This window comes from Protopterus annectens, chromosome 10.part0 (assembly GCF_019279795.1).
Source record: "Protopterus annectens isolate FY-2018-M chromosome 10.part0, PAN1.0, whole genome shotgun sequence".
NCBI lineage: Eukaryota > Metazoa > Chordata > Ceratodontiformes > Protopteridae > Protopterus > Protopterus annectens.
Window position 1 is genome coordinate 395,189,294 of NC_056744.1, and position 12,256 is coordinate 395,201,549.

Sequence of the window (12,256 nt, forward strand, 5' to 3'; positions counted from 1 at the left end):
TACGTGATCTTTTCGGAGGGGGAGACCACAGCCCTTGTACAGTATGGGGAACTCAATGCCACTCCGCCAAATCCACAATTGAAACTTCTCCTTTAAGCAAGGTAGGAGTGGAATTTCAAATTCCAGAGGGTGGGCATGTGCCCACATCGACTTCAGGAATCACTGAAACTCTCATAAGAATCCTTGCCAGAGGTAGCATAGCTAGGGTGGAAACCATCAGTCCAAGAATTCTGAGAAATTGCTTTACTAAGAAAGGTGCAGGGGAAGGAGGTGGTTTGAAAAGGTCTTGCACAGCTCCTGTGAGTTTTGAGGTGGAAGGGACACAGTCATTTTGGAATCTGCACCCCAGAAAGACAATCTTGGGATGGGGTAAAGGCAGACTTTGAGGTTCATTGTGAATCCTAGTTGAAGGATGGCAACGGCTGAGTCAAGGTTCCTTTGGTGCACCTGCCTGGAACAGGAGGTTGTCCAGGTAAAGGAAAATGTGAACGCCTTAGAACCTGCAAAATGCGGCTATTGGGGATACACATTTTGTAAAAACTCTTGAGACTGTACAGAAGCCCAAAAGGCAAGGCCAAGAACTGAAAGTGCAAGGATGCCACAGAGAAAATAAACTTCCTGAACTTGGGATGAATGGGAATACACAGGTAGGAGTTTGTCCATGGACGCCTAAAAGGCCTGTGGGAGGATCAGTGGAAACAAGGTCTGCAGGGTAAGCATTTTGAAGGAGGGCACCTTTTGGAAGGTGTTGAGGAAGGAGAGATCTAGGATGGATCTCTAGGGACCTTCCTTCCTGGGTGCTAGAAACATCCAGGAGTAGAAGCCTGTTCCTTTTTGGTTGGTGGGTACTGGTTGTGTGATACCCTGTTCCAGCAGTTCTGCCAACAGCTAGGGAAGAGAGGTGCCTGTGCAGCAGGTGGGTTTGGGATGCGCCTGAAGGTAGGTATGGGAATGCCATGCCATGAAATATCAGTGCTTTATGATGCAACAGACCCAGGCATCTTTTGTCAGATTCCCAGGCTGGAAGCGATAGGAAAAGAGGGGTTAACCAGGGAAATTCTTTGGAGTCAGGAAAAGGCTGCTTATTTGGGCAGGAAGAGAGGAGGGAGCAGCCGAGTAGTGACTGGCTTTCTTGCTAGCCCTGGAATGTTTGGCTTGGGCGGCTCGGGTTTGCCTGTGGACAAATACCTGTGGAACTTAGGAAATGGTGAGACCAGAATATGCTAGAGTTCTTTTAACCATTTACTCTTCCTGCAGTGATTTGAAGAGATCAGCTGAAGCCCGACTAAGAATGGTCAAGGGAAGCATCCATGAGCTTCACCTTGATGTCCTCAGAAGTTGAAGCCTCAACCATGCAATCTTCAGAGAGGCAGCTGCCCCAGAGGTAGCCTCAACAGAATCACAGCTGCATTTTGAGTGACAGGCCACCTGGGAGGATGCAGCAATTAGGGAAGATCCCAAGGCCTTGTCATCTGAATTAGGCATGTCAAACTATTTTAGAAGGTTGTGACAAGTTCCCAAGGAATACTTATTTCAAAGTTTGATAGTTCAAAGCCCTAAAGGCTAGGGTAGCCGACATGTACGCTTTCTTCCCCAACCTCTCTAATTACCTACTGTCTTTTTCAGAGGGAAGAGGAGGAGTGAAGAAGATCTCAAAGCTTTGTCTGAGGCCACAGAGATGGAGGGGTCTGCAACAGAGGCCTTAAAAGAGAAGTTGCTGTCCGGCTTCTTGGGGGCCAGAGGCAGAGTCAGGATGTTGGGATGTGGAAGCAAAGGCATCCAAAAAAAGCATGAATAACCAGTGGGATAAACTGAAGGACTGGAGGCCTCCACCTCAAGGAGAGAGAAGTACCTCCTCTGAACATCTGACATTGGAGTGCCATCCCACTTGAAGTGGTCCCTCATTTGAGGGTTTACCCTAATGAGATTTTCATAGGAGAGTCTCAGTCTTCCTCATGGGAAGGCATAGTCTAATGGTGAAGGAATTTGTGAGGAGTAGACTAGGCAGTCACTGTCATAATCAGAAGAAACTTCCTCAGAAATAGGCCGATTATTTTGGGGCAAGACAGGCCAGGATAAGGGAGGAGTAGGGGACCCAGCAGTAGGCCTGCATTCCAGTATGTCCAAGTAGACTTCTTCCCTCAATAAGATCAGTCATATTCCCCTAGGGAATTCCAACAAAATGAGCCTTGGTTCCCCCTGGATATCTGGACTAGATGCCTCCGAGGCCTCTCTGTACACGCCGGCACCCAGGTCTAAGGCAGCCTGCAAATCGGGCTCGGCCTGAAGATCTGGATTTGAAGCAGAATGAGTCTCTAGGCTACATCTGCTGGGAGAGGTGCATCTTTTGGCCTTCTGCTGCATGGTAGCTTTGATCCTCCAACTGCAGGAACCCTCCAAAGCACTTTTGGCAAGATTTTTCAAGCACTGGTTGCCTAGGTATATTATGATGGAGGAAAATCTGCTCCAAAGATTCTTGGGAATAAATGAGACTGGCAGATAGAGCAGTTCAAGTCCAAGACAAGAGGCACTGAGTGCGACTATGTGGAACCTGCCTTCTACAAATCACTTTCCTTTCCTGAATGACTCTAGGAAAAAAAAGTCTGCAGCAGCAAGACACAAATTCCCCAATGGAGCACTTATCTTTATGTCCAGGACTGGCAAACTGGCTGGTGGCAACATTCTGAGAATGGTGCGCACGCAAGTCACATTTATGGCCTACGTCCAATATTGCCTATGTGGGACTTGCTCCACACCTTCTAGTAATAAAAGACTTTGGTATACTGTTCAATGTCGGGTCACCTGGGCAGGCAACTCCCTCATGTGAAGAATGAAAATTACTAGGACATCGCCAAATTGATTAGTCAGTACTTCATAGGACAAAAAAAAGAATGCAGTAGCCGGCCTTTCTACTTGTGATTTACACTACACAGACAAGATTTAGGAACCAAGTTCCCACTTGTAATGCATCAGTTAAGAGTTAGACTAGCATTTCCTTACCTTGACAATCAACCATTTCCAGTGTGTCTTACACAGTAGACACAGTCCCTTCTAGCATTAACTAGCAATTAAAGAACAGAAATACAAAAATTATGCATGTATGAAGAGTTGCACAGAGTTTAAAGAATACAGCTTTGTATAACATTTCTTATCACCCAAACCAAAGGTGCGACTTATACATACTGAGCAGTGTAAGCATAGTTTAGCAAGACTTCGACTGCATCTGGGTGTAGATCATCAAACTTCACATGAGAAACTCCATGGGGATCAGAATCGCTGTTGAACATTTCAAACAGGTATGGACTGCAGCAAGCCAGAACCGCTCTATGGGCCAGCATTTCATGGCCACAAACCTGTAAAACAAGAAAACTTTAGACAAGATGTGGATGCTGCTGACCACCACTTACTACAGGATTAAACTTAACATTCCTGCTAAAAACAGGGAAAATGTGTCTGTAAAGAAAGCTTCCAATTTTCCTGAATTAGCTGTCATACCAGTGCTACCTGTATTACTGCAATTTTTTTTAAATGCACTTCTGCAAAGTAATGTCTAAAAAGCAATTATCACTATGCAGAAACAGCAACAATAAAAATGCACAACCCATGGAAATGCTTGCATCAATGAGTACCTGAAGTCTAACATCACAGAACTGTCCACTCTTGCGCAGGGCATTAAGTTTGGCAACAGATGATTCGATGAAGTGTTCATCTTCAAAACTCAAGCATCCATTGGGGATCATTTTGCTGCAGGTTAGAAAACAGAATTACTAAAATGCACATTAAGTAGAACTACCAATAACTATTCTGAAATGCAACTGCAGTGTCTGTGGGTTATAAGTTAATAACCTTCACTAAACAGCAATATAAACTGAAGTGTGCGTCCTATGCAATCAGCCACTTTTCATGCTTATTTGGAAAAAAAAAAAAAAAAATGCTAAAACTGGTTTAGCTACTCAAAGTACAGCTGTGTAACAGCTTACCATAATGCCCAGCACTTGTAAAGAAACGGGAATTTGCCACGGGTATCTGCTAACCAGCCTAGTCCCATGTTCTGGGCAGACAGCATGAGCAGTTTTCCTTTCCAGACACATCAGACTGACACTTGGCACAAAAAAGCAGTAACCATCTGCCCCCCCCTTTTTTTTTTAAATATTTTTTTTTTTAAATATAAACACCAAGGTGGTGTGAAAAAAATCTGACAGAATATTTGGCACTTGTTCTCCCTTCAATTTTTTGGGAGGGGGTTACCTATTGAAGCTGCAACAACCAGTATGCAAACCACTACAGCAAATTACATGTGCACACAGGTATGCCAGAGTTCACGCACAGAAGAGGGAGCCATCTGCTATGCTCCTATCCTGTAATGCATGGAGAAAGAATGAAACCCAGGTAATCGCCTCGAAACTTCCCGGCACAGAAACGCTTTATAAGTGGAAGTGGCTACTATAAACAGAAAAAGCTAGTCTGACTAATGCTTTACCATGTTGATAATCATAGCAAAAACTCCGCTTTTTAAACAGGCATTTTAATACAGTCTAAAGATAATGGTCTCCTCTCCACTCTTTAGTTCTGGCAAAGTAATACTGTCTATGCATATCCAGGAATGACGCCCCATATGTTTTGAGGCTTATTAAACAAAGTTGGACAGCTTAGTTCAATGCCACTCCCAACCTTTGTCAGGGATGGATTACTTAGGCTTGATAAGCCTAAGAGGCCTTGTTTCACCCAACATCTCTGAGGGGACTGGTACATATCACTGCTGGCTAAGAGTCACCCCCCCAAGGGAGACCCAGTCACACACCTCTGCTGTCTGATGCCAAAAACCTCAAGAGCCCAAGCCATCTGGGCCATAGTCAGGGCTTTATTTTATGCCACCAGTGCAGGCAATTTAGCCTTCATTTAGTTTGGGATAATTAAGAACTTTATACAGGTTTACTTCTGAATGAATGGGTAAATATTAAAAAAACAAACACAAAAAGGATTTGGCATAATGGTTAAGGTATTAAAGTCATAAACACAAGGTACAGGGTTTGATTCTAGCCTCAGGTTACTTGTGTTGGACATGCTACACAAAGAAATCCCAATTTCTCCAAACCACATGCTCCAGGGACCTAAACAGTCACCACAATAAACAGGACATGCTGGAGGGATAGATTCCTATCCCAGAGACTTCCCATACTCTGGAACAAACTACCCATTCATGTCAAGCAAAGCACCTCATTGGCCTCCAAGAAAAATCTTAACTGGATGGGAAATGGAAAATTCACCCCGGGAATCTCTTGGGTGGCGAAAGCCAGGGAACCTTTTTAGCTAGGCTTATATAGGCCCCAGGGCCGAACTTAAAAGTTTTTACATATCTTCCTGTCCTTTTGACATAAAGGAGAACAGCTATTAGTGTACCCCCTTCCCCAAATAAATGAAGTTAAATGCTTTGAAAAAGCAGGGGACAAAAGGGGATGTATATGCACTACATACTGGTACATAATGTCCATTAAAGGGACAAACCTCTTGACATATCCATCTCTGTCTTATGTTAAGACAGCATAGTTCTGACAAGTCACCTGGGACAACTAGGAAGGACAGTCTCCTGTGGTTATGGTTCTGCATCTAAATACTAAAGTCTAGATGCAATAAAGCTGGTCACAGTATCTGACCAAATGTCGAAGGCACTGCAGTCACAGCAGGAAAAAAGGTCAACAGCAGTCCAATTCTATCATTCTATCAGCCCTGAAAACGTCAGTGTTTGCTTGTAGCACAGTACCCTACAGCAGAGCAAGTAGGGAAGATGACAATTTCTCTTTAAATATTGAGAAAAAGCCATTGAATGGCAGGGCTTCCAACTCCTTTATCAGTTATGAAAGCAAAAAAAGGGAACACATTTCCCAGTGCATTACAAAAACTCAGGCTTGCTTACAGTATTAAGTTCTGCTACACATTTTTGGAGCACACACAATGACCTAGTGACGTGTGCAAGGCATATGATCAGATACTTGCCTCTTCTCTGTTCTCCCAGATATCTCCATCTGCATTACTAGCAATACAGAATTTTAATGTAGATTTTTACCTCTTGATGTTTCAGGTTAAACTTGGCAATACACTGAGAATACTGTCAAGTTTGTACCAAAATACTTTTCACTGGCTCTTATAAACGAACCTTGCTGCTTCGTAACTGACCTATGTCATGGAAGAAAAGGATCTGCGAACCAGCTCACCAACCACACTAAAGCAAAAGACCGTCATGGACATGCACTTCATTTTTAACCGAATTAACAATGGTGGAATCCTTCCCAACCATAGGCTGGGGCAATGCAGATAAACCACCTGTGCTACATGAATACCTTTTGATAGCACTTGCAGAGATGTACAGAGCTGGTTGATGCCCAGTATAAATTTGCTAAGCATGCATGCTTTCAAATCCATGCTTTGACTTCAAACCCCACAAGCTGAAAAGGACAGTCAGCTGAAGCACAAGTGACATAACAGCCAGCTCAGGGGTAAATGTGTTCGGGTAAAGCTTCATTAAAAACAATTATCCAGGCAGTGCTCCCACTGTACCCTTAGGAGGGGGATACCTATGGGCTTTACTTGTTTTAAAAAGTATCCCACACACAAAACCCACCAACTTGCAGTACTGGTTCTACAAAGACATGCACATGCAAGCCACAAGTCTCACCACCCTACTTTCTTCTTCATTAAGGAGATGAAAGGAGGTGGCTGCAACAGACTTCTAGGAAGGAAAAGCAACCATTTCTCCGAGTCAAGAAGCTGTGGATCGAAGTTTAGAGCATAATTTTGTAAAGGAACATTTTAAGTTGTTTGGGGCCGTTGGTACCTTTTCTTGTGGTCACTGTAGACAGTGTTGATTGTTTTCTCCTACTGTTACTAATCAATTGGACAATAAAATCATTTTATTCTACTAAGACCGAATTGTCAAACTGAAAATACTGTTTGTATATTTGGCACTATGTAGTTGAGTTTCTCACCTTTGTTGGAAAAAGCTATAGAAAGCAAAGAATGAGAATCCACAAACATAACACTGCTATTAAAAAGGTGATTTCAACAATTCTTTACCTAAACATAGTATGAAATGCAATGGATTTAGAAAGTTTCAAAGTTGTGTGATAGAGCAAGTGAACCAAAATTAATTTAGTGACTAGCTGTAATAAAATGTTGGAAGTTCACTAGTTAATATGGCAGATTATACTTGGAGCAGAAAATTTTCTTGGACTCAACGTAATGCTTAAATATAGAAGTGCTTATGGTACTTAGTAAATTTGCGTGATTTTACTATTTTTTTTTTATATGCAATGTTATTCATATAGAACATTCAGAAGTTTGTAATGATTAATTTTATATAAGGAGTTAATTTATGAAGTGACATTCCCAGACAGGATGCAGTTTACTTTATTCTTTAATGTTATTGGATGATTTGATTTCATGGCGGTTTTTTCAGGTTTAAAATGTAGGAAGTATTGGATTTGTTAATTATTTTGAAGAAGTTCCAGTGCTAAAAAAACAAAGGAACAAAAAAGTGTTAAATTTGTTTATTTATTCTGTAGTTCGCACTTTGGTCTCAGGACTGTTTTGACTAAGTTAGTGCACACACTTTACATGAGGTTAACAGCCGCTTGGCCATCCCAAATAAAACAACCAAATCCACACCCTAACTCAATATAGCAACTCAGGATTGGACTACCGCAGGGGTAAAGGGCAAAGTTAAACAGGATGGCCAAGCAGTTTCTCATCTCACGTGAAAAGTCGATGTTTCGGATGTCTGTCCTTTTGTCTGGGAAATTTCAGTATCGGGTAAGTGAAACTTCCATATTTCACTTACCTGACACTGAAATTTCCCAGATGAAAGGACTGACAACTTCACAAGACATCTGAAACAGATGTTTCACGTGAGATAAGTACCCACTTGGCCATTCTGTTGATCTTTGCCCCTTGCCCCTGCAGCAGTGCAATCTGAGTTGGCATATTTAGTAAGGGCACATCAGCAAGTTTAGTTTTGTTTTATTTGGGATGGCCAAATGGTTACTTACCTCGCGTAAACAGTCAGTGTTTGAAGTTGTCGATCCTTTCATCTCAGGGAAGTGGGAGTCTGGTTAAGTGAAACGTCTGTGTTCTGAAGTAGACACACACAAGTCCCAGAATAATTCACCACCAGCAAAAGCAGCTGTGATTTTTTTTGTCTCAAAACACTTATACCATAACACAATTGATTTTCTACTGTTGGTATTACACCTAGGAAAATCACAATCCAGTCTTGCCAATTTCTGCCAGACAACTGGCTGTAATCAGTGTACAACTCAACTTACTTAGCTCAAGAACACTAGACAAAACAAAAAAACTAGACAAAACAAAAAAGGGGAGGTACAAAAGGACCCAAAAACCAGGAAAACAGGGGAGGTACAAAAGGACCCAAAAAACAGGAAAACATTTTAAAATATCTGTTTAATTTACTTAAAAACAGGTTTTGCATCAGCATGCATTTTTATAAGCTACCAGTTTGAAAGTCTAATGTCAGGCATTACTGCTGGACTAATCTTTGGTAATTTACCAGGAAATTTTTTTTTTATGACTGGACAAAATAACAGCTGAAAGACATTTTCACACTCAGTGGAGAATTTTTCAATTAAAATCTTACCCACTCGTGATTAAACAGCAAAACTAAGAATCCAAGGCACTGGTTGCAATTAAGTCCGAAGTCAGTATCTTCTAAAACTGAAGAGACCGATGGCAGTAATTCAAGCAGACAATGTGTCAAGCTGCTGGTGTGCCCAAACTATCAGGCTTGAGAGTGATGTAATCAAGTCCTTAAAAGCCAATGGCTATAGAAATGATTTTCTACTGTGAAAATCTTGCATCATAATCTGAAAGAAAAAAAGATGAAGTTTTTATAAGATGCAGAGCAACACTAAATTTTCAGATCATTTAAGGTGGCATTACTAAGTTGCATGGTACCTACACCTTAATATTAGACAGTCAAAACCCATTGAAAGTCAGTCCTCCCAAAATCCATATACCAGCTGGCAAAGTACCATAAATTAGAAAAGCTCACCCCCTTCCAACAGCAGGAAAAGAGTTCAAAAGATATTCAAGAAGTGCAGACGTGTGATGCAGCACAAGGATTATAACTGCAAACAAGGTAGATGGGGTTCAGCATCAGCCTTCAGTAATGCCTCCCCAGTCTGCATTACATAGAAGTAATCACACCTCCTGTAATTAGGGCCCATTTCAAAAAAAAAAAAAAAAGTTGGTGGATTGGCCTATAACTACAAAGCTGTATGGACTTGCTCACAATCTCACCCACTTGCTGTGATTAGGGCTGGACTACTCCTTGGCAAAAAAAAAAAAAAAACAATACTAATCAGAACCGGACTATTCCTTGGTAAAAGGCTAACCTGCTGGGGCAAAGTACCAACTACCAAATTTTGTCCAATGCAGAATAACCACATAAGCATTCAGACACAGGGAGAACAGGGTAAAATAAGAACCTACTGGGGAAGGAGGAGGTGGGTTGCCAATCTATCCGGGATGTGCCTCTCAACTTGCATCGAATCACAGAATCTTTGCTTACAGTACTATCAAATTTCCATCCACAAATGTGAACCACTGCCTTTCATAATAGGGAATACTTACTAATGGCCTAACCACTTCAAACAGGAAGCACCCAGAGGTCCATAGGCAAGCACTAGGCTAGCTCTCTAGCCAATTCTCCCAATGTGAGAACGGAACCCTGTGCCTTTTATCTGCAAGTTAAACACCTTAGCCAATAACCAAGAAATGTTGCAGTCAAATGAAAAGCTAAAAAACAAAGACTCGCACATGCTTCATTAGCGCATGGTCTTTCTTGGTGTTAACCATTAACCCCCCCAAACCGGAGTTTAAACTGATATTTACCTGCAAAGTTCTTTTGCCAAATCAAATATATCCTACAAAGTTTTGATGAATTAATCACACTTGCTTTATTAATTTGATTTAATAAATATAACATAATTTGATTTAATAAATATAACATAGTACCATCCGTTAAGTACTACTAAAACAATCTCGTGTGTGACAGGTAATTTCAAAATGTGGAACATGGAGTTTCAAAACTCAAAAAATGTGGAACATTCCTTATAAGACACCTGAGAAGTATTATATCGCAGAACACATGTCAGCAGATGTAAGAAATATCCACTGGACAAATGGCATAAAAAACACCTCAAACTTCAAAAGCTATTTTTGTAATATTTCATAAGTAAAACATTCTCACAGCACAAAATTGCAGTCCAAATAGAATATATCCCACTCCCAAAAATGGTGGAAGCAGTCACAAAGGATTGGCCATTCATATCACTGGCTTACAAACAGCAGCACAGGGACTGCTTCAACACCACAAAGCAGTTTAACATTCAAAACAGGATGGACCTTTTGAAAAATACACAATTAAGTGTGCATTCAAGGGAAGCCTATGCCCCCCCCCCCCCAATTAAGATCATGGTTATCTTATAGTGGGACGATTTCTCTTCATTTTTGAGAATTAAAAACTACTATTTTATTACTAGGGATTCACTAGTGCACTGTACTCTAGCCTTTAACCCCAGAGTATTTTCTGGGATCTATATTATCGAAAGACAGGTCAGCGAACAGCACTTGCAACTAAAATGCCATTCATCAAATTTGCTAGTGGGTGGCTGTGCCCCACACCCCCACTAATTATATACACCAACTCCAAGATCGCACTAGTGAGGAAAGGGCAAGTTTACTGATCTTCACTGTACCACGATCTCACTATGAATTTGCTGAGAGGCGTTTTTTTTTTTTTTGGGGGGGGGGGGGGGTCAAATGCAGAACTTCCTTAATAGTACTTTTGATAAAACTACTGTAGTTACGTAGGCCAACGGAGAATCTACAAGTTAATGAGAGATGGTACGAGCAGGCACCTGCACAGGAAACTTAACTAGTACAGGATGCAAGCAATTAAAAATAAATAAAAAAAATAAAAAACGGTACATACCTTCTCTTACACCAACTCAATTCTTAGGTTGCTTTTCTCTTTTTAACTTGTCTAAATGTTTTGGGTTTCTAATACCATGACGGGAATGAACCCCATTACCAAATCAAGGTAAGAAAGATTGAAGTTCATGAAATTAGTTTCACTCTTGTCAGCCAAAAGTGCTAGTCGCAGCACCTGCAATGTGCCCAGTAATGACTCCTGCAATTCGTACAGTTACATGTATTGGTTGCGTCTTTCAGCTTTTACCGGTTAGGGGTCGCCACAGCGGAACTCCGGTCCGCTAATGATTGGTAGTGGATCTTTACACACTGGGTTACCAGCCCTGACGCACAACCTTCAACGAAGGCAACCGTTACATGTATTGGTAGCTTATCTAAATATGACTGTAGACACTTTTACAAGACCCATTACCCCTACAATTGAACTGCCTGTGTATTTTCCCTCTACAATATGATTATAGTACTGTATAGGTAACAAACATGTACTTTCTCATTTTGGTATCAAAGGAAGGGAAAGACTACCAACTTTAAGCTCAACTTTTCACACAAGTTAGAGGAAGGTGTCTACACCTGTACGACACAGACAAAATCTTTAGTCAGGAGCTCAAGCTGCTGTAAACAAGACAGAGGTGTGAAGCTTTTCCACAGTCTTTACTGCAGACAGGAAAGTACAGTTGTGTACACTTACCATAAATGTAGATGTTGGAGCGTATTCACTGCTGCAGTCATTACAGCATTAGAAGCGACTATGAGACCTTGCAGATCTGCAGTGGCAAAGCCTGCCCTAGATTTAGAGTAGAGTGGCAGATAGTGCTTTGGAAAGGTGCACCGAACTCCAGTAGCAGCCTCTAAAATGTCCTTAGTTGGTACTCCCCTGAGAAAGGCTGAAGTGGCTGCAGCTCTGGTTGAATGTGGCCTAATGCCCTTAGGCACTGGCTTGCCATGGTGAAAATAGCAGAAATGAATGCAGTGGCCTATCCACTTTGAAATAGTCTGCTTTGAGATGGCTTTTCCTTGTGATCCTGCAGCATATGCCACTAGTAGTTGCTCTGTCTTTCTGAAAACTTTGGTTCTGTCCAAGTAGAACCCAAGCGGTCTGTGTACGTCCAAAGAATGCAGAACTCTCTCCTTGTTCTGTGGATATGGATAAAATGTTGGCAGGCGAATAGTTTGGTTAAGAGCCACACTGGACACCACCTTAGGCATAAATGTTGGGTTTGTCCTCAGAGAGACCCTGTCTGGATAAAAAATG

At 41.5% G+C, this 12,256-nt stretch overlaps 1 protein-coding gene across 2 annotated transcripts in view; it reads right to left on the reverse strand.

Moving 5' to 3' along the window:
• The window catches only part of LOC122813157 (influenza virus NS1A binding protein), a 462,133-nt gene that overhangs the window by 422,604 nt on the left and 27,273 nt on the right, over positions 1-12,256 (reverse strand). Inside the window, exons 2-4 of one of the 2 annotated variants that reach the window (XM_044085313.1) lie at positions 8,652-8,873; positions 3,630-3,744; positions 3,184-3,353 (exon numbers count right to left, since the gene is read on the reverse strand). In XM_044085313.1, the coding sequence (XP_043941248.1) occupies positions 3,184-3,353; positions 3,630-3,740 (281 nt within the window). In that variant the 5' untranslated portion in view covers positions 3,741-3,744; positions 8,652-8,873. Of the gene's footprint in view, positions 1-3,183; positions 3,354-3,629; positions 3,745-8,647; positions 8,874-12,256 lie in introns of both variants that reach the window. The other variant, XM_044085312.1, reaches the window with a different exon arrangement.